The 21,471-nt window shown below is 35.3% G+C and overlaps 1 protein-coding gene and 1 long non-coding RNA gene across 3 annotated transcripts in view; both read left to right on the top strand.

Annotated features, from left to right (window-relative positions):
* LOC140150710 (flotillin-2-like) overlaps positions 1 to 16,192 on the top strand; it is a 37,107-nt gene extending 20,915 nt beyond the window's left edge. For both annotated transcript variants that reach the window (XM_072172811.1, XM_072172804.1), the window contains 3 exons: positions 9,516 to 9,699; positions 10,579 to 10,722; positions 12,476 to 16,192. In XM_072172811.1, coding sequence (XP_072028912.1) covers positions 9,516 to 9,699; positions 10,579 to 10,722; positions 12,476 to 12,505 — 358 coding nt within the window. In that variant the 3' untranslated portion in view covers positions 12,506 to 16,192. The remainder of the gene's footprint in view (positions 1 to 9,515; positions 9,700 to 10,578; positions 10,723 to 12,475) is intronic.
* The window catches only part of LOC140150724 (uncharacterized), a 410,742-nt gene extending 393,166 nt beyond the window's left edge, over positions 1 to 17,576 (top strand). Inside the window, exon 2 of the long non-coding RNA XR_011858836.1 lies at positions 15,757 to 17,576. This is a non-coding gene — a long non-coding RNA (uncharacterized lncRNA). The remainder of the gene's footprint in view (positions 1 to 15,756) is intronic.
* The last annotated feature ends 3,895 nt before the right edge of the window (positions 17,577 to 21,471 follow it).

Below are 21,471 nucleotides of genomic sequence, written 5' to 3' on the forward strand. Positions count from 1 at the left end.
ATATCCCGTTGCCATGGTAACAGCCAAATTTTCATTTTAGGCCTATTTTCACAATTTTTGCATTTTTCAGCAGTCAATTTGTCAAGTTTTGAAGCCAGTGTTACTAATATACACAATATATATATACTGTTCTCTTTATAAGGTATGAATAGGTCAAACCTTAGATGCCGCATTGAAAGTATAAAAATAATCACCAGATGTCAGGGTGGGTTATACCATTTATTTGAAATAGGGTGTTTTTCAATTTTTTCAAAGTATGAAAATATACCAACTTTGTATAGCTCATAAACCATATGGTAGTGTTTCGATTTCAACATCGACCACAGCATGTTGAGATGATACATTGGTCTTATGAAAAAGTTACATTTGAGCTTGGGGAAAACACATCTGTATATACAGTGTTGCCAGACATTTTCCTATTTTTCAAAATTCAACACAAATCTCACCTTAAGTTAAATGATGTGAAAATGAAACATCATCCTTTCAAGGAACATTTATTAGAAAGAGAGTCTTTATTCATATCAAATTTGATCAGTTATAATGGTCAGTGTTGTTCTAAACGACATGGGTGTTGCCATACTTGGGGTTTTATTGTGATTTGTGGATATTTTCAACTTTTTAAAAGTTATAAAATTTTATAATAAAGAAAGAAACATCGACCTCGTCATGTTGAGATGATACATTGGCCTTATGAAAAAGTTATTTTGATCGGGGGGGGGGATAAAACATCAGTTTATACAGTGTTGCCAGATCTTTTCCTATTTTTTCAAAATTCAACACAAGTCTCGCCGAAGTTAAAAGATATGAAAATGAAACTTCACCTTCATATGGAACATATCTTTTTAGAAAGAAAGTTAATTTCATATTCAATTTGATCATCTGGGATGGTCAGTGTTATTCTAAGCCATATGGGTGTTGCCATAGCTGGCGTTTAATATGACAATATTTAGATATTTCCAGCTTTTTACAAGTCTTAAAAATAGTACACACCTTTAAAATTATTGTGGAATGAACGCAATATTAAGGTTAAAAATTAACCTAAGAACACTTAGTATGTGAATTTAAATTGTAAATTTGAGTTCGGAAAATATTTCCTTCTATACAGTATTGCCAGATATTATCACATAATTCAAAATTCAACGTATGTTGAGCTTTTTTCAGCTTTTTTGTCAGCTTTTTCAGCTATTTTTCAGTCTTAAAAATGCCAAAATACAATGGCATGCATTCCTAAAATAAAGATGTGAAAATGAAACATCGACCTCATCATGTTGAGATGATACATCGGTCTTATGAAAAATTTACATTTGAGCTTGGGGAAAAACATCTGTTTATACAGTGTTGCCAGATATTTTCCTATTTTTTCAAAATTCAGCACTAGTTTCACCTTAGGTTGAAAATGAAAGTTTATTAGAAAGAAATTTACTTTCATATTAAATTTGAGCAGTTGTATAAATGGTCAGTGTTGTTCCAAACCACATGGGTGTTGCCATAATTAGGGTTAAATATCGAGATGTGGTTATTTTGAACTTTTTACAAGTTTTAAAAATACCAAAATACCATGGTATGCATTCCTTAAAAATATGTGGAAGTGAAACATCAACTTCACCATGTTGAAATGATACATATTTGGTCTTCTGAAAATTTACACTTAAGCTTGGGGAAAACATATGTTTATACAGTGTTGCCAGATATTTTCCTATTTTTTCAAATTTAACACAAGTCTCACCTTAAGTTAAATGATGCGAAAATGAAACTTCACCTTCACAAGGAAAGTTTATTAAAATGAAATTTACTTTCATATTAAATTTGATCAGTTGTATAAATGGTCAGTGTTGTTCCAAACCATAGCGACGTTTTCACATATTTTTTGTGGACCTGAGAGCACATCAGACATATATTGAAATTTATGATATAATACAAATTTTATGGCAAATGATTAAAAATTGATATTTTGAAATTTAACAGATCTCAAAAGTAAATTGTATAAATCTAGTGATATGTACTTAAAGTGTATGTAGCTGGAATGAAAAGCCGTCCATATGAAAATTTGACCTTTCGTATTGAAGATATAGATTTTTTTCACCAAAACACCTAAGGTCTTTTGGGGAAAAATCTATATCTTCACTATGAAAGGTCAAATTTTTTAATTAACATTGATTAATTGATTAGTTGTCGTCTTTTCATCCCAGCTACATACACTTTAAGTACACATCATTAGATTTATTAAATTAACTGTAATATGTCAAAAAATAAAAAAATTCAATATGCATAATTTACCCTAAAATTTTTATTGTATCGCGAATTTAAAAAAAATCAAAATTATTTTATATCAGAAGGACATTCCTCATATTCAAAATGCAATTTGGTATGTCTGATGTGCTCTCAGGTCCGACAAAAATACTGTGCAAAGGTGGGTGACCAACCCCTTAAAATACAACACAGAAAACATCAAACATGTATACTTTAAAAAATATACATAAAAGCCATAATGTTTTTACCAATATACACATACTAGCTAGGCTAAAATAAATTAAAATAACACAAGATTGTTACATTGCAAAAAGATGCATAAGAGTAAGATAATGTTTAAATTACGCCTACCCCATATTATTAAAGCACAAATCCCAACTATACTTGCAAAAAAGATATGGGGAAGAAATGGGCAAAAAACTATATAGATCCAGCAAATGTCTCGAAAGATATGAGAATAGTCAAAGACAATAACGCACAGAACCTTTTGCACAGCCAGACAAATTAATGTCCAGTTACCTTTCCCGAGAGGAGCTCGCAGGAGAGTCGAAAGTATGCAGAAGAAATGACCATTGAAATGTTGCATGATATTGTTGCTAATTCTCTGTCATTCAAGCATCCCCTGCTCATTGATGACATGAATTTGTATGAGCTTGTAAAAGGAAGCAGCTAACCAAATGTTGATAAAAGTTGTCTGAGGAAATATCCGTTTCAAGTAGAAAAAGAGGACTACTGGGCACAGTATACCTATGACATGACCCCGGAGGGGTTCTCCTGGTTAAAGGTATACGGGATGTGGCACGGTTTTGGGGGTACCTTAGCAATTTTGGTATGTCGATTGGTGGGTTTGCAGTGGAGACAATACACCAAATTGGGTGCATTAAGGCAAAATTTGTGTGCTTTTTGGGTGTTTTTTGTGAAAAATTGGAATACTATAGCTGTAACTTTAATAAGGTGTCATTTTAAAATTGAAAATGTATCCACATTTCACTATTAACTCCATTTATAGTGGCATCATCCATGTGGTTTATTCATGCACACTAAAAACTACGGGGTTATATTTACCGTGGTCATTTTGAATTGACCACGTTTGGGGTTGTTTTGACCCTTCAAGGGGGTTGTACTGTTTTAATTTGACCACATTCACGAGGTCATTTTAGCCACGCATTTAACGTGGTCAAAAACTTAGTGGTCATTTTGCCGATACCGTCGCAAGCATTGATATCAGTTTCAATCTTCCGCTTTGAAAATCTCAATTCATAAATGAGTTTAAACATGAGCTGCAATTAATGTTTGTTGATTAATAAATAAAACTAATTTTTTGACCGAAGTTATCCAATTTGTCAACTTTATAATGACTTGCATTTCGGAACTAGGCCTATTTGCACACACGGTGTGCATTGGCTCCACGTGGTCACATCAGCGCCATATTTGTTCTGATTGTGCAGCTCAGCGGATTGTCGTGTGTGCTTGTCTGCATGATGGAATATGAAAAGTTAGTTGAAAAGTGAGACTGCAAGGATGCATAGACCCTTGTCTATGCACGCAGATTCATTCCAATTTCATGCTGTCGTGGCTGGTGTCTTGGCTGCAGTTGTTATAAGCTTATATCATGTAAGCTTATAATATGTGAACTGTCATAGGCGATGACTGACTGTGTGTGAGTGTGATACACAGATGCATTTTGCAGTTTGCTGTTTATGTAATGCTTTCTCTGTGCAGAAACACACTTATGTCCTGGTGGGACCAGCATGACCATAGGCCTACTAAAAAAATCCAAACAACCCCTAAATGTGGTTATTGAGTAACCCTATAAAACAACCCTTTCAAATGGGTCATTTCATTTTACCCCGAAATGAGGTCATTAAGTAACCCAATAAGGCAACCCTTTTGAAGGGGTCATTTCATTTGACCCCGAAATGTGGTAATATTTTGACCCCAATGGGGTTACTATTTGACCCAAATAGGGGAAGGTGGGGCATAACGGACCCTCGGGGCAAAACGGAACCACATGGAAAATAGGCCTTGGCAATACTGCCGTCTATGCAAATTATATTGAGGAACACAAGTATGGTTACGAGGATTTACAACAAAAATTTTATCTGAAACAATCCACTGACATTCCGAGCAAGATCGAGTCAAAAAATTACTACCCGTCTTGCGTAAGATATGTAGATGTTTAATGTGCTGAAATTTTACTTCATTAATATCGGATTCCCAAATAATTGTGTATATTGTAAACACGAAGGTACTAGCTGTATGTACTGCATGGCCTATATGCTACGATGTATTATGCATGCAATCTATTTCTAAAAAATCGGGTATGGGGCAAAACGGACCCCTAGGTGTGAGGCATAACGGAACAGGGTTCCGTTTTGCCCCGGGCGTTTTGTCCCACAGATGGGTTCCGTTTTGCCCCAATTGTACATAATACGTCTTCACTCAAGGAAATGTAGGCGTTATCTAGGGGCCTACTCGAGCATGGTAAACACTTCGCTGAACATAGACATATAACTAGACCTACAGATAGAATTAATGATTAAAAGTTACTCCACAGAGAAGGTAGGCCTACTTAATATTTCTTTCTAATCAAATATTGGTCATACATATTATAGGCCTACTAGGCCTATAAGAAGTTCACAGAGATGGTAGGCCCACTTAATATTGTAACTGAATATAGGCCTACATATAACTAGGCCTAGGGCCTACCGATGGAACAACTGATATAAGTTTGCACCAGGGTGCCGTTTTGCCCCATAGGGGGGTTCCGTTTGCCCCGATAGTGAGGCAAAACGTTTTTTTTTTATTTGAAAATATTTCTTCATTTTTATAAAAAATTGTAAGATTCAAGTTATATTGGTTAATTCCGTTTTTTAAAGTTGCAAATCTTTTAAAAACTAGATTGTCTCAGCAGCAGGGGACATTAGGCTGTCATGTGCATCTAGGTGTAGAGGCTTATCCTCTTATTCCCACTTGAGCATTCTCAAGTACACTTAAAGTGTTTTGGTCTCCTGGTCAAGTCAGTTTTAATTTAGGGGTTGTTGTTATGTTGTTATAGCAACAAGCTCAGTTTTTCTGTCCAGTCAGCTGTCACTTTAGTGGTGTGCAGCCATTCAGGTCTCATGTCTTATTTTTTAATTCCTTTGTTATGTCCATAGTTCTCCTAGTGATGCACTTGCAATTGTTCCTTCGATCTTGATGGACCAAAAAATCCCACCCACCCTCCCAAAAGCTGGAAGGGTGATTCAGTAACTAAATATGGTTAAAGATACTCCAATAAAATGGTATGTCCAAATATGCTGCTTTATGCTTAAAAATAGAGGCTTTGTATGGAATTTCTTGAAATCTTGAAGAATATCATTAGTAGATTGTCTCCACTTTCTACTGCGTTTTATAGAAGGGGAATGAATGCTTTGTATGGAGTTTCTTCAAAACCTGAAGAATCTCGTCTGTAGATTGTCTCCACTTTCTACTGCGTTTTATGGTGTTTGAATGTGTTACGGAGTTTCTTCAAACCTGAAGAATCTCGCCTGTAGATTGTCTCCACTTTCTACCGCGTTTTATGGTGTTTGAATGTGTTACGGAGTTTCTTTGAAACCTGAAGAATCTCGTCAGTAGATTGTCTCCACTTTCTACCGCGCTTAATGGTGCCTGGATGTGTTAAGGATTTTCTTCAAAACCTGAAGAATCTCGCCTGTAGATTGTCTCCACTTTCTACGCGTTTTATGGTGTTTGAATGTGTTACGGAGTTTCTTGAAACCTGAAGAATCTCGCCTGTAGATTGTCTCCACTTTCTACCGCGTTTTATGGTGTTTGAATGTGTTATGGCGTTTCTTCAAAACCTGAAGAATCTCGTCTGTAGATTGTCGCCACTTTCTACTGCGTTTTATGGTGTTTGAATGTGTTACGGAGTTTCTTGAAACCTGAAGAATCTCGTCAGTAGATTGTCTCCACTTTCTACCGCGCTTAATGGTGCCTGGATGTGTTAAGGATTTTCTTCAAAACCTGAAGAATCTCGTCTGTAGATTGTCTCCACTTTCTACTGCGTTTTATGGTGTTTGAATGTGTTACGGAGTTTCTTCGAAACCTGAAGAATCTCGTCTGTAGATTGTCTCCACTTTCTACTGCGTTTTATGGTGTTTGGATGTGTTATGGAGTTTCTTCAAAACCTGAAGAATCTCGTCGGTAGATTGTCTCCACTTTCTACTGCGTTTTATGGTGCTTGGATGTGTTAAGGATTTTCTTCAAAACCTGAAGAATCTCGTCTGTAGATTGTCTCCACTTTCTACCGCGTTTAATGGTGCCTGGATGTGTTAAGGATTTTCTTCAAAACCTGAAGAATCTCGTCTGTAGATTGTCTCCACTTTCTACCGCGTTTTATGGTGTTTGAATGTGTTACGGAGTTTCTTGAAACCTGAAGAATCTCGCCTGTAGATTGTCTCCACTTTCTACCGCGTTTTATGGTGTTTGAATGTGTTATGGAGTTTCTTCGAAACCTGAAGTTTCTCGTCAGTAGATTGTCTCCACTTTCTACTGCGTTTAATGGTGCCTGGTTGTGTTAAGGATTTTCTTCAAAACCTGAAGAATCTCGCCTGTAGATTGTCTCCACTTTCTACCGCGTTTTATGGTGTTTGAATGTGTTACGGAGTTTCTTGAAACCTGAAGAATCTCGCCGGTAGATTGTCTCCACTTTCTACTGCGTTTTATAGTGGGCTATTGGTTGCCTTCATGCTTTCCTCCCTTTCTGCTGCGTTTTTATACCAGGGTTATAAATGCTTTGTTGCTTATTTGGAGTATCTTTATTTACTTGGTTGTCAATACCAGTGGATTATATATCAGTAAATGGTTTAAGCATTGATGCCGTATCTTGCTGAATACAAAATGTTCGTTTGCTAGTGTTGGCATTGTTTATTCTTTTGGAGATTTCTAATTATTTAATTGCGGTTAAAAATGCTGTTTTCCAATCCAATCCTCTGTTTGATCCAAAGATGTATCTGTTTAAGATATGCTTAAGATTTGCTAAGATGAAATTTGGTTAAATGTGATTCAGAAGTCAACTTTTGTTTGTCCAGCCTCTATGGTTGGCTTGTACACATTTTTCCAATAATTTGTGTATTTATTGATTTATATGAAGATGATAAATAATTCCAAATGCTTGCTGCAATTAATCATCTCAATGTATATAATTTGTTTAATTGATATGAAATCTGTTATTATCTCAATATAGTCTTAATTTCTATGAGATTGTGAAATTATTATAAATAAGCTTATGTGTATTAAATGGTCCTCATGATCGTGGGGGCAATGCGGAGTCTATTCTTTGCGTTGTTGTGCTTTCCTGCTGTCTCGAGACAATGGTATATTAAAGGTAAATACAAACTTCAACTGAACATATAATTTTTACAGTCATATTACTTATGGTGACGTCACAGAGCATCCTCAAAGTTAAGTGTTCCGTTATGCCCCACCTACGTAGTCATTGCAATGACCCCGACCAATGGGGTCAAAATGACCCCGTTAGTGGTATGGTGTTTAGTTGATAACTATGCTGGGGTCAAAAATGACCCCGTTTGGGTCATTTTTTGACCCCGTAGTTTTAAGTGTGTGGCAGCGATTTAAACAATATAAATCCTAGAGTGAGACATACGTTGAATTTTGAATATATGTGATAATAACTGGCAATACTGTATAGAAGGAAATATTTTCCGAACTCAAATTTAAAATTTAAATTCACATACTAAGTGTTCTTAGGGTAATTTTTAACCTTAATATTGCGTTCATTCCACAATAATTTTAAGGATGTGTACTATTTTTAAGACTTGTAAAAATCTGGAAATATCTAAATTATCATATTAAACGCCAGCTATGGCAACACACATATGGCTTAGAAATAACACTGACCATCCCAGATGATCATGATCAAATTGAATATGAAATTAACTTTCTTTCTAAAAAGATATGTTCCGTATGAAGGTGAAGTTTCATTTTCATATCTTTTAACTTAGGACGAGACTTGTGTTGAATTTTGAAAAAATAGGAAAATATCTGGCAACACTGTATAAACTGATGTTTTACCCCCCCCCCAGATCAAAATAACTTTTTCATAAGGCCAATGTATCATCTCAACATGACGAGGTCGATGTTTCTTTCTTTATTATAGAAATGCAATTTGGTATTTTTATGACTTGCAAAAAGTTGAAAATATCCACACCTCACAATTAAACCCCAATTATGGCAACACCCATGTGGTTTATCTGGCAACACTGTATAAACTGATGTCTTACCCTGCCCCCCAGATCAAAATAACTTTTTCATAAGGCCAATACATTGTATATCATCTCAACATGACGAGGTCGATGTTTCTTTCTTTATTATAGAAATGCATTTTGGTATTTTTATGACTTATATAAAAAGTTGAAAATATCCACAAATCACAATTAAACCCCAATTATGGCAACACCCATGTGGTTTAGAACAACACTGACCATTATAACTGATCAAATTTGATATGAATAAAGACACTCTTTCTAATAAATGTTCCTTGAAAGGATGATGTTTCATTTTCACATCATTTAACTTAAGGTGAGATTTGTGTTGAATTTTGAAAAATAGGAAAATGTCTGGCAACACTGTATATACAGATGTGTTTTCCCCAAGCTCAAATGTAACTTTTTCATAAGACCAATGTATCATCTCAACATGCTGTGGTCGATGTTGAAATCAGAACACTACCATATGGTTTATGAGCTATACAAAGTTGGTATATTTTCATACTTTGAAAAAATTGAAAAAACACCCCATTTCAAATAAATGGTATAACCCACCCTGACATCTGGTGATTATTTTTATACTTTCATTGCAGCATCTAAGGTTTGACCTATTCATACCTTATAAAGAAAAAATCATATTTATATTGTGTATATTAGTAACACTGGCTTCAAAACTTGACAATTTGACTGCTGAAAAATGCAAAAATTGTGAAAATAGGCCTAAAATTGAAATTTGCCTGTTACCATGGCAACGGGGATATTTTTCCGAACTTTATCCCATGTGTGTTAGTTTGAGGTCAAGGTCCATCAAATATGAAAGTATAAAGAAAATCTATTTTTGACCGTGGCAATTATATTCTCAAAAATAACAGATAGTTCCTCTTAAGTAGTCAATCGTTGTATGCACATTCCTTGCTGTTTAGACATAGGAGGAGAGCCTTCCTGTGATTCTATCAATTTTTCACTAATGGTCTGCCAACTATGTCTAATTCACAGGACCAAGACAGTTCTGTCTGCTAAAGCCGATGCTGAATCCATTAAGAAGGTGGGTGGAGCTGAAGCTGTATCCATTGAAGCTATTGGTAAAGCAGAAGCTGAGAGAATGAGGATGAAGGCCGCTGCCTACAAACAATATGGAGATGCTGCCATGATGAGTCTGGTATTGGAAGCCTTGCCTAAGGTATGTTATGCAGACAAAATAGTGTATTCTTGGTATAAGATATTCATGAGTTAGACAAGTGTAAAGACTCCATTGATGAATTAAGCAGGTTATGAAATATATAATCTTGCATAGAAGATTTCTGGTTATTCCTTCGTGTGATTTAAAACAAAAAATTAAGGTTAGGATTAGGCTTAGGATTAGCTTAAACAAAATATTTACATGAAGGATCAACCAGATTTCTATGCTAGGCTATTTCCATGCTCTTTTACACAAAGGATAAACAGGGAAAAAAATTGAGCAATTAAAATGCTATTCTTCAAATGCACAGATTTGGAATAAAATCTCTCTATAAATGTGGTTTTACGTTTTACTTCCAGAAATTGAAATTCACACCAGGTTCATTTGCATGAAGACATGTGTGGTGTGAAGCTTGCAATGTATTGCTATTGACTAACAAATTGTTTTTACTTGATATCTTGACTAAGGTTTGAATTGAGGGTAGACTAGGTATTGTTGGTCGAAACAGCAAAAAAAAAAAATCATTATCTAAATCAAAATGCTATTGAAAAATAACACTTTGATGTTTTGCAAAAGTTCATTCTACAAATCATATTTTTAGAAAACTGCTTGATTTATTGTTGTTAATGAGTTATGTACATTTTACAAAAGTGTTGTTGTTTCAGCCCTCTTTACAACATAACTCAAGAACCATGGGCCTACAAAAGTATATCTGTGATATTTGAATTCTTCTACACACTCGCTATGAAATGATCAAAGCAAATTTTGCCAAAGCTCACTACCATTAGCAAGATGCTTTGAACTACTAAATCGCAAAGTTTAAAATAGTTACTAACCTTTATAGTTAAATACCAATTTTCTGATCATTGCGTATTTCAGATCGCTGCTGAGGTCTCAGCACCATTGGCCAAGACAGATGAAATTGTGTTGTTAGGAGATGACAGAACAACAAGCGAGGTTAGCAGGCTGGTCAGTTCACTCCCTCCTGCCGTTGCAGCTCTCACTGGCACAGATCTCTCAAAGGTATGTTCAACTTTTTAAAGTTATGATCATCATCCAAAGTACATGTGACTAATCAGATACCTGATTTTGAATGCAAACCATGAGGGGTGGGAGTAGTATGCATAATCAAAGTGTGTCGCTCTTGGAGGCCATTTATTGTATGTCCACATTACTTCGCTAAGCACCCGGCAAACTTCAGTTCAAAGTGTGTGGTGGTTTACGTTCTGTGTGTAACATGTGCCAATATGCGTGTAAGTACTGTTGACACAAACCAGAGTAATGCTCAAACTTTTTTTAATGATGCAAATGATCACTCGGTTTTTGGGCCTTGCTGACGAATGCCAGAGGTACATTATGTGGCCTCCAAGAGCAACAAACCAAGATGGCTGATTTTCTGAAATACAGCCATTTTTGAAAGTTTCCAAACTTTTTTTGAGGAGTTTATAATCAATTCTCGCTATTCACAATCATGGGAAAAGCGACATCCGCCATGCTATTACATAGGAACATTGACAATATATAGTTTGTCAAAATAAAGGTGTTACACGCGAAAAATCGATCAACTCAATAATACTTAATAATGTGATTTGAAATGTGCACAATTAATTTTTTTCTATCGAAATAAGGTAATACCCTTTATATTGACAAACTAAAAAATATTGTCACGTGTTCCTATGTAATAGCATGGTAATATTCAGATTATGTGGACTTGATGTAATTTTTTTCCCATGATACATTTATTATATCGCAAATCCGCTGACGGCTCTTTATTGTGAATAGCTTAGAATTAGAACATTCTATTTTGCCCAAATTGCAAAATGAGATAAGAGATAAGAACATAGTAAAGAATGTTATAATTAGAGAATAAAGGTGATGTTTGCAGCCGCTGGAGTGCATCTATCGTCTCATATAACACGGGCGACATCATTATTGTAAGTAAAACAACAAAGCTAAGCCAAGTTGTTTTACAGAAATAATGATGTCGCCTGTGTTATATGAGACGATAGATGCACTCCAACGGCTAAAAATAATACTTTTATTTACAAATTTTAATCAAGTTAAATCCTGCATTTTATAAGAAATTACCTGGGGCATAAAATCGATCAGTCCCGTTGTTGCTATGCACCTCCGATTGGTTTGAATGGTGCGTAGGAGTATTGCGTTGACACACACACGCTAAAGTGTGATATTGTGTCACATCACATGGGTAAGAGCCAATAAGATTGCAGAAACGTTCTCAAGTGTTTAAGAATCATGGATGGTGTCTTTGTCTTTTCAAAACATTATCATTCAAAATCAACAAAAGATATTTCAACAGTATATGGCATCATTCTTTCTCTAGAATGTTTCATACATGTATGTGAAATAGCTTCAACAATGGTTCGCAGCATAATGGTAAAAACAGCCTTGACCTAAAAAAGGCGAGAGGTACCATATTTACGGATTCAGGCTAAATTTAAAATTGATATAAAACTTTTGTTTTTTAATCGATTTCAAAAATGTATTTTTGTTATATAAAGAAATTGTGTCTGGCGTGAATTACACTACAGTTTTTATTCTTAGGGCTCTTTGACTTCTTCAAATGATTTTTTTAATGATAGAGTGAATCCCCTGGCCCTCTATAATTGCGCACAAAAGATCGAGTCCCCTTAAAGGCACATTAATACCCCAATGTAGCACAATTTTCGTACAAATGGGTATCTCACATAAACATAAACTTTTTTCAAGGTAACAGTGATCATTTATATTTTTTCCTTTTTTTCTTTCTCAACAGATGATGACCATGATCCCAGGAGCAAAATAGGAAAGCTATGTTTCTATATATATATATTTCTATATATAATTTAGTGACTGTACATATACCGTGGACTTGTTAACTTGGTGTATTATTTCTAATGATATGTGACCTATGTAATTTTGTAATTGAGTTAATCCTATGCCTAACTGAGCACTGAGTTGACATTATGAAAGGGAAGAAAGCAGTGATTGCTAATTAGAAAAAAAACCATCGGAAATGTGTTACCCACTTCTGCTGTGTTTTAAAACATGTTTTGAGACACTCAAAATTATGAAACATATGGTTCATTACATGCCAAATGAGATTTTTTATCAATATATTTGTGGTTCACTTCAACTTGTAAACAATAACAATCAAACAACAACATGTGCTTATAAAGTGCTTTAAACCCAAGGAGTCTCAAAGCGCAAAGCATGTTTCAAACATGCTTGCACTTACGAAACATGTTTTGAAACACACTAAAGGGCATGTCATACTATCAGTCACAGCATGCGATTTCAATCGCTAGTCATCAAATGCTGGTAATGTTTTCGCAATTGCAAGTGACGCACAATTGCTGCAAGTGTCGGAGCGTCAAAGTTGCCTTGAAATCAGCTGGCTTGTGATTTGACACTTGGGTATGCTAACGACTTGTCGATTCCATGTTGGCAGTCGCTGCACTAGTCAGAGATGGAAGTGACGTCATTAGAAAACCCTACACTTCAAGCGATTGCTTAGTATGATATAACCTTAAGGTGGATAATAGGTAGTAGTAGAAGTATCACCAAATAGCTATGTGTAATGTAGTTTTCATCCTACAACAGTTCTTACGGGTCCTATGGAATAAGATACAGAAAGTGACTGGTATTTACATCCTTTGTGTGAACCTAATTTTATACTACCGTCTGTAGCGACAAATGGTTGATTTCCGACCAAGCTGCATTGTTACTTATTTGTCTGAAAATAACACTTCATTTCATTGGACAAACCAATTGGCTATTCAGTAGCAGCTGGAAGCACAATTAATCAGCTTCATGGTACAGTTGTCACTGGATGGTGTTAAAAAGGCAACGCGCAGGTTCACAGTGAATCATTTTCCAGACAGTATGTAAGGTTTACATTTATTGTAATTGTATCCGTTGGGGAAGTTCTGGATTTGGTTAAATTCCTTGGTCCCCATGTACCGTATTTGATAGTCAATTTGTATCTCTTTTCAGTGAAAAAGTTTTTAATTTTGTTTTGTTTGTAAATTTACTGGCAATATTAGTAAGTTTTTGTAGCTTTATTTCAGTCATGAGGAATATATTTTCATCTTAGCAAATGGGGAGTCATTCTTGATTTTGCATTGCACCCTGATAGATTCTTGGATATGTGTAGTGAAGGTGAACTGTTTCCTTGGGATCGTTCCATTTGGTTTCAAAGGGAGTATGTGATTTATTTAAAATGTTACCAATATTTTCACTTTATCCAAAGTAATTAAAAATGATTGTTATGGAAATATATTTATATTTTGTTACACAAATGTAAGACGGTCCCTGCTTAAAATTACTGATAACAAAATCTTGCCCTGATGATACTTGTAACAAATATCTTATTACCAATCATAATATTAGGGCTAGGTAAACTTAAGATGATATGGGTAATATTAACCTATTTCATTCATAATTGTCAATTTTGTTTATTGCCAAAGTATTTTCATTTTTATCCAAAAAATGTTATTGCTTCTTTTTTCCCCATGTTGTTTTGTTAATATTTGTATTTACCAACTATACTATTAATAAATTCATTGTACTAGGTGCTATGTATTTGGCCTTTTAAAATGTTATATATACTACCAAACATACATCTTATATGGAGAATACTCAGAATTAATACAGAGAGCATGGACTGCCATATTTGCTTGTCACTCATGGGGACTAAAAGGATTGTTATGCTACGCAAATGTGTGTTTTTGCCTTCTGCATGTCATGCTATTTTGCCAATGTCATGCTAGGCATTGTAGACATTAGAAATGTGCATACTATCTATGATGTTGTTTTTATCCTGCTGAAAAATGGTGGAGGTACACAATTTAGTCCCCATGCATAGCAATCCAATATGGCGAATCCCATTGCACTAGGCATGGGATACATAATGTCTGTATTCTTGTTGCTTCATTTTGTGAGGACACTTCAATGTGTGAGTGCAAGAGATACATCTTTCCAATAACTTCCTGAAAATATTGATCAAATCTATGATTTATGAAGAACTTGAAATAGATTGTGGAATTTTAACATGGTGAGTTGTAATCAACTAAATCACACCACAAATGGCAGATATTGCAAATGAAGTATACAGTTTTGATCAGACGATCAGATCATCAATCGGCAAGCAACCCATGTGACGTCATCAAAATCCGTCACAAAGTCTGCCGATAACATCTAGAAACACTACCACTCACCACACCAGAGTGAACAAGATTCCTGAAAGGAATCAAACTATTTCTAGTGAGTACCTAATTTACTATTTGGATCTGTGTTGAGAACATTTGCTTACCAGTGATTTATGAATGATCCTGATGAATCTGTTCAGAGATACAGTTTTGATGCAAATGATCTTACCAACTCTGAATTCCATGATCAGCAGATATTGCAGACTTCTCTTGCACCCACATGACACATTTTCTTGTATATTTTATGTAAATAGTCTTAGTGTTTTATCATTTTTAACATATGAGGAATTTGTAATGGAAATTATTATGAGTAAACAAATACATAAAATTCATTGCATAAAATGAAATTTTAAGCCATAGTCATAACACACGTATAAAATTGGTAATTTTTTTATCCATTTATTAACAGTAACAATATCGAATAAGATCAATATGCTTGCAAGTGAGCAAAATGCAAAGTAATAATCTTTTAGAGTAATTATATTATTGAACTGACTGAAAATAAACTTTAAAATGGCACCGTGTGCAATTTTTATAGAATGTGTGATTAAGAAACAAAATTTCATACAAAGCGGAAATGAAAAACCAAAATAAAAATTAAAACAGTTCTAAAAATTTGCATAATGTTTGATTACTGACCAAAAATTGCATGCATTGTTTTCATGTAGGAATGTAAGCTATTAGAATATTATATAGTACATAAGTGGAAAAATAACCAAATAGGTTTTTACATAACAGGGTAAAGTGCAGTGTTCGAAATATGCCTCAAAAAGTTACAGGCCAGCCGGGCTTGACCTTAAAAAGTTACCGGCCAGCCGGGCCGGCAACTAGATGCCAGTCAGAAAAGGCCAATGGCCGGCTGACCGGCCCTATTTCGAACGCTGGTAAAGTGTATTATTTGTGTCAATTTACCCAGCTTATCATTACAGCCAGTGATAGAACAAACAGCATTACCATATAATCACTTCATATACTCAGTAGTAATGTTGAAATCAATTGTGTGGATACATGGATGTACATAGTAGTATTTCAAACAATTCATTCATTATTAGAGATGGCTGGTGCCATTAAAACATGTAATAGTAACACAATCACTGCACCTTATGCACCGGGACAACATTCCATCTACAGTTCTCATTTCATAATTCTTAGCTAAACCATTGTTCACATAGTTACTAAAACAGTTTGCCACTTGTTATGAGTGTTACCAAGTGGACCAAATTTGCCCTGAAGTTATGTTGCTCAACAGTGTATGATAAGTATAAATTGAGTTACGAGTAAAATTGAATGTAAGTGAAAAACAATTCTCTTTCTATTTGATTGAAGCGGTTCCTTTTCTTTCTTTTTTTCCCGGGGAGGGGGGTGCAATATATGGAAAACTACTATCCATTGAAATTGGACAGATAACATATCAGGGTTTGTATTTTTTGTTGTATTATATTGTAGGTTTTCCATATGGGTAACCCCATTATATTGATAATCATTACTACTTCTAGTCAAAACTGAAAGAATGCATACTGTTTCGTACAATACCATTTAAGTGTAAATTCTTACTCAATTTTATGGCTTCTAGCAGATGATGTGAATTTTCACCACTGCTTTCTCATACACATATTCTGGAGAAGAAACAGCCAATAAAATGTGTGATGATTTGTAAAATCTCAAACATGTTTTTTAAGGCAGTGGTTCCTAAAAGTTGGTTTTGTATCCAAATGAAGCTCAAAGATGCTTGATCATCCAAGTCTTTGTAGTGAGACATTAGATGCAATGGGCTATTCCAGTTGAAATCCATACACCTTCTATGGAAGACATGACCTTAATCTCCCACAAGAGGGTATAGACTTCAAACGTGGGTACAGGTAATCCCATTTGAAATGCACACTCCTGTGTGGAAGATTAAGGTAATGATGTAGGGATGTCAACTATAATAGCCCAATACTTGTTTGAACCATGGAAATGCTACAGTCATGCGTATTATATACTTTCCGCTGTACATTCAGCCTAGCTAACGTCATACAGAAATTAAATGCATGAACATATTTTGAAACTAAATTCTATTGGTTCAGTTAATGTGACACATACATATTTTCATAGAGGTTTGGCAACCAACAATAGTATTGTATAGAGTTTGTTATGGAGTGCCTTCTCTTTCTAAATTATATTTTATTTTGGTCGAAAAGGTTTTCAGCTTACAGTGAGAGCAAATATAAAACCCTCTGTCATTTTTAGTCATTGGAAACAACTAGACAACTACGGATACAGGCACATGTAGCTGTATAGTATAATCTGATGACATTGTAATAGGATCTTATTAGCCATAAAACAAGACAGATTTCTAAAAAGCCTGTTAAAGTACCTTCCTTGACTTCTACGACTTCCACCGATAGAAAAAATTTGAACAATGAAGATTTCATTTGTTGTCTTGTCATGGCAGGCTTTTGAGACATTTCTTGGGCTACTTTAACATTCAGAAATTCCATGTAATATAATAACTAGTTGTGTGTACAATAAGTAGATATGTGAGTGTAATCGATGTGTCAGTAGTTAAGTTTTAATTAATACTGATTTTGTCATATGTACCCAGATAATATCTGAATTTTTACGGTTATAAAAAAGCACTGTCATTATAAGTGCAATAATAAAAGTGAATCACATCAGAAGTAGAAATAGTGGTGTTTTTGTTTGTTATTGAATTCAAGTGTTCATTGTACTTTTGATAAGAGCCCTGCCATAAGGTATTTAGTGAGAATATGCAGGCGTGAAAATTTTCAGCGTTTTAGCTGATTTCGGCATTTTTTGTTATTGTTTTCAGTGTTTTTCAGCCTGATTTCTGAATCAAATTCACAGAAAATGGTAAAAAAACATGGTTTTCAGTGTTTTTTCAAGACCAGTTTTCATGCCTGAATAGTGAATATGGTATATTGCAGTTATCGATGAGCTAAAGCGATGCATGCTGGTAATGGAAAGGACTCAAATCTGATATCACAGGCGATAAATTCAATAGCTTTTGAGCCTATTTGTTCCCAGCATGCATCACTTGTTTATCAATGGCAATCGGCAATATACCTTATTATGTCACATTATGGCATGGCAGGAACCATATCTCGGGTATTCTCCCTTAAGGGGGTACTACACCACTTTGGTAAATTTGTGACTATTTTTGCATTTTTCTCAAAAAATAATAACACACTGGTAACAAAAGTTTATGTATATTATTGGGGCAAGGAATCCAATTACTACACTGAAATTTCAGTGACTCAAGACAAGCGGTTAAGTATATATGATAGGAAATGAGGTACATCCTAGCAGTACCTTATTTCTTATCTTACTATAAATAGGGGAATGTTGTATCTATGTATGTATCTATCTATGTATGCACATAAAGGCTCCGTCAGTTTCGATCCAAATGTCACCAAATTCATACGGTAGATCGAGGAATATACGGAGACGGTAATGCGAAAATGTGGTTGAAAACGGTCAAGAATTGGCCTTAAAATCAGTGAAAATGTGGTCCGTTGCTATACTAGGTAAACAAAAAAAGGAGTCAGTTACTAAGCTAGCCCTGCGCGTCACACGGGCATATCTAATGCCAAGCCGCTTGCGTAGCGCAGCGATACCGCGCGGGTAACGCAGCACTACGCCATGGCACGCGTAAACGACGCAGAGACACGTAATGAATGATATTAACGACCGTGAAGCGTAATAAATACGGGAAAAAGATGTGTGTTAAAAAGTACAAACAACATGAAGAGGTAGGCCTACTATAGATAGGGATGACCACTGTCAATACAGTTTCCACTAGAACGATTTTTCATTTACTGTGTGCGTGCACTCACACACGTATTGTCTATGGAGAAACTGATCGAAATCCCAGGCCTGTTAAATGGCGTACATACTTGTTTTGATCCAAATGTAGGCCTATATCAGGGTGTTTCAAGAAATTCCTGATTCCACCAGAAAACATTAACCAAACTTTTTCCTGTTTGGTCAGTAAATAGAGAGGACCTTCCTTCATCAAGAGATCAACTTTTTTTAATGAAAAATTTAATGAGATGAGAACTACAACAGGTTGAAGTGACACCATTCCGTGCATCAGGTGTTCAAACGCAATTATCTCCGAATTTGGAGTGAGTCAGACAAGCAAACTTACATACTCATAAAATTTAACTATTTTTGAAGACAAAATGTGCAGGATGTTAAGAAATTTAAGAATGTTTAAGCCTACTGCGGCCCATCTCAAATCTTTTACTTCCCTGTGCACTTATCACTACCATGTCCATTTCATATGCTATCCATCATGGCTTCCATGCACACACAGTGTATTGCTCAATGTAGTAAAGATGAGTTGGAGCAAATTTCTCAAAATTGGTAGTGATTAATGTTACCAAACTTATGCCATGATGAAATATAATAATTTTTGAAGATAAAATGTGCTGACCTTAAAAGATTAAACAATGTTTAAGACTACCGCTATTCATTTGAAATAATGCACTTATTGTTCATCCCCTCTATGGAGATATTTTCCATGGCGGCCATCTATGATCATGCTTGAGGTTTCACCAAACAAACCATCGGTTTTGAGGTCTGATATTTTTTGTTGTATGTCAACAAAATCGATTAAATTTTCAGGATGATCTTATTTTCATGTTGTTATAAGCAAATATAATGTTCCAGATAACGCTAGTTAATAAATACATTAAGAAAAAGTACCTTAAAGTTACACTTTCTGTTAGTATTCCTTTTGGACTTACACTTTTAACATGTTCTAGCAGCCCTATATAAAACCGTGACACTCGAAAGGCCATATCTCTGGAATGAAACGTCCGATTAAGATTATTTAAACGCCAAAATGTTTCTTTCATCAATTCCCAGCCAATAAGTTAGGTCTGAATCAATTTAAAAGTACTTCAATTTTTAGTGGACATGCCTACTATAGATAAAAAAGAAAACAAAATGAGGACAAACAGGCTGTACGACTATGTGGGTTATAGTTAGTCACAAAATGAAAACGGGAATAAAATAGGCTGAAGGAGGAAAGAAAGAAACTCTTCAGGAAATGTAAGAAAAAAAGCTATAATAAGATCAGGAAATTTAAATAAAAAGGCTATTAAACTGAGGACAGAATTAAATAAATAACATGAAAACGGGAAATCACAAGCTATGCAGCAAATAAAAAAAGAATCTAAAAGGGAAATGTAAGAAAGGACAGATTTAGAAAATAACGGGAACAGGATTGAATAAATAAAAACACATGGTCAACGGAAAATCGCAAGCTTAGCAGCAGAATTTTTTTTAAATGGAACAAAATTGGCCCATGTAGAAGAAACTAAAAAGAAAGAAGTTCAAATGAAAACGTAGGGCTTAAGGAGGGTCAGGTTCAGATAAATAAAATTGACTGTTTCAATGATTCTACCTGTTCAGTAATTCCTCCTGTTTTAGTGAACGCTCTCCCATTTACTCACCTTGCGGGGACCCGCGCGTAGCGCGGGTGTCCCGCTAGTGAATAATAATGAACCGCTTGTCTTGAGTCACTGAAATTCCAGTGTAGTAATTGGATTCATTGCCCTATAATATACATAACTTTTGTTACCACTGTTTTATTAGATTTTGAGAAAATGCAAAAATCGACACAAATTTATCGAGGGGTGTAGTACCCCCTTAAATAGGGATGTAGGTTATTGCTATGGCAAATGTCAACTCTTTTATAAAGAGGCTCTGCATCAGGGCTGTCAACTTTTTGGAATTGCTTGGCGTGAGACAGAAACGTACCGGGATTTGCCGACTCCAATGTTCATTTTGTACCAAGATTATTTGAGCCACGGCGCCCGAGAATGTGAAAAGGGGGGGGGGGGGGGTAGGAGCAACATACTATTCATGACGATGCGTGAGATTTTACTCATTTTCCAGCTTTTCCGTGACCTTTATGACCTTGGCGTGAGATTATACTACCTTGGCGTGAGACCGTGAGAAAGTGACCCAATGCGTGAGACTCACGGCCAATGCGTGAGAGTTGACAGCCCTGCTCTGCATGCTTTTATCTATTGGCTCCAAACAAAGGATTTGAATCGGTGTCCTTCACCGTAATCATAGCGCAGTGCAGTCCATTCAATCAAATGTTGTCAACCTATTTGATCGTAGTGCATTTTGTTATGTGTATGAGACGAACTGTCGCAGTAGATTGCAATCATGTTTTTGTTGAGTGCATTCGAGTAGTTCACCATATTTACAGTATGATACGTCATATGCACAACCTCTATTTGCACAGATCTCAACCCCACATGCACAGGCACTATTTCCATCTCTAAAGAGCTATTTTGATTGGTTACAAAGAGGACTACATGTGCATTGAGCCGGCTTCTCTACAGTCCACTTACCCATCATGCATAGTTGCACACTCAAGTTATACATAAACCCCATTTTGTGCACAATTATTAGATTTTTCACATCCAATCTACATGTATACTGACATTTCACTATTGAAAGTGTGGACTTGTGTATCAAGATATATTGAACTGCCAAACTGTGGACCTGGTATTACACCTACAATGGAGGACCTTATACC

This window comes from Amphiura filiformis, chromosome 1, assembly GCF_039555335.1.
Source record: "Amphiura filiformis chromosome 1, Afil_fr2py, whole genome shotgun sequence".
Lineage (NCBI taxonomy): Eukaryota > Metazoa > Echinodermata > Ophiuroidea > Amphilepidida > Amphiuridae > Amphiura > Amphiura filiformis.